This window comes from Monoraphidium neglectum (assembly GCF_000611645.1).
Source record: "Monoraphidium neglectum strain SAG 48.87 unplaced genomic scaffold scaffold05085, whole genome shotgun sequence".
NCBI lineage: Eukaryota > Viridiplantae > Chlorophyta > Chlorophyceae > Sphaeropleales > Selenastraceae > Monoraphidium > Monoraphidium neglectum.
The window spans coordinates 2,229-3,981 of NW_014008545.1; the positions used below are offsets into that span (position 1 = coordinate 2,229).

Genomic DNA, 1,753 nt, shown 5'->3' on the forward strand with positions numbered 1-1,753 from the left:
CCCCGCCGCTCACATCACCAAACAAAGCGCAGCCCCCTCACCGCCTCCACCACGGCCTCCGGCCCGAGCGCTCCGACCCGTCCGTCGACCCCGGCCGCGGCGGCTCGCCGTCCCCCTCTAGCAGCTCGACCTCCGAAACCTCCCCGCTCGGCAGCTCCAGCTGGCGCCCCCCGACGCGCGGCGGCTGCCCCGGGTCGTGCGTAACCCAAATTACCGCGGCGCCGCAGCCCTTGAGCACGGCCTCCACCCGCCGCGCGGAGTCGAGGTCGCAGGCGCTGGTGGGCTCGTCCACTAGCAGGACCGACGGCTGCAGGGCGACCGCCACCGCCAGGGCCACGCGCTGCGCCTGGCCGCCCTGGGAGAGGGAGGAGGCGTGGCAGGGGTGGGGGTGCGTGCGCGTGGTGGGTGGGCCGAGCGCGTGTCGCGATTCGTGGTGGGGAACATGATCGTGAGCGCGGCGCCGGCGCATGCGAGCGCCGGCCGGTTGGCGTGTAGAAGCAGGGCCTCGTCCCGGGTCAGAGGATGCCGTCGCAGCCCCTATATGTGCAAGTTCACATCGATCACCGCGCCGCCGCCGCACCGTTGCTGCGGCCCACCCTCCCCCAGCGCGGCTGGCCCACCGGAAACCCTAGGCCTCGAAAGGCTCACCGACAGCGAGGCCCACTTCTGGTCGAGCACCACCTCAGGGTCGAGCCCCATGTCAGCCACAACCGCCGCCAGGTCGCCCGCGCGCCTGCCGCGCCGGGTGCCCAGCTGCCGCGCCGCGTCAAAGAACTGCGGGCGGCCGCGGGTGCATGCGGGCAGGGGGCGGCGAGCGGCGGCGTCGGGGCCGGGGGCGTCGGTGGCTGAGGGCCCGGTTGTGTACATGCTGCATGGCACTTCGCTTGGGCGCCCGTATATGACACTGCAATTATAGATCTGGGCCTTGTTGGCGAGACGAGGGCACCCATGTGGGGTGGGCGGTCCCCCGCATGCAGGTGTGCGAGACGGTGCGGGCCGCACCTCTCTGGGCGTCCCCGGGAAGTCGACGCGAGCTTGGTGGACGTACGTGACCTCTGACCGCCACGCCGGGATGCCCGTCTCCGTCGGCGCCAAGCCGCGCAGCTGCAGCGCGCCGCCCTGCGTTGCGGGAGGTGCGGGTCGGCGGCATCATCGCCAGGCGAGCCGAGGCGGGCGGTGAGCGCCCCGCACGGAGACTGCTTGGTTCCTGCAGCGCGTGTGATATGATGACAAAGACTATATAGGCAGACGCGCCATCAAAATCGCTTGAGAACCCCGACCACGCACCTCAGACGGGTCCAGGAGTGCCACTGTTCGCAGCAGCAGGGTCTTTCCGGCGCCACTGGGACCCTTGATGAACAGTACCTGCCCAGCCTCAATACTGATATCTATGCCGCTGAACACCGGCCCGTCCTTGCCAGGGAGCGATCTGGTGAGGCCACGCGCTTGAAGAAGCGCCATGGCTCCGGCTCGGACGTGTTTCAGAGGTACGACTCGTCCATATATGACGCGTTCACAGGATTTGCGCATGCTTCCAAGCGACAGTCAATGAGTCAACTTGTGCACACACCCGACGAATGACGCAAGGCGGCACCGTCCGCCTGCAACCGTCTGCCCCAACGTGCCAGCAACAACCCAGCTGTGGCTCGCTACGACACGGTATGTTACAACCCCGTCAGCCCGCGCCGCTGCCGCTCGGCGCCTCGCCGTCCCGCACGATCCGCGCCAGCGCCTGCACGTTGCCCTGCTTCAC

General features: G+C 69.4%; 1 protein-coding gene across 1 annotated transcript; it reads right to left on the reverse strand.

The window, feature by feature from the left end:
• Positions 1–37: 37 nt before the first annotated feature.
• Positions 38–1,461, reverse strand: MNEG_15163 (sn-glycerol-3-phosphate import ATP-binding protein ugpC 2; the record flags this gene model as incomplete). The annotated part of the gene is made up of 4 exons (XM_014036367.1): positions 38–355; positions 649–774; positions 1,003–1,119; positions 1,288–1,461. The coding sequence occupies 4 exons, from the start codon at positions 1,459–1,461 to the stop codon at positions 38–40; spliced, it is 735 nt and encodes a 244-aa protein (XP_013891821.1).
• Between the last annotated feature and the right edge of the window lie 292 nt (positions 1,462–1,753).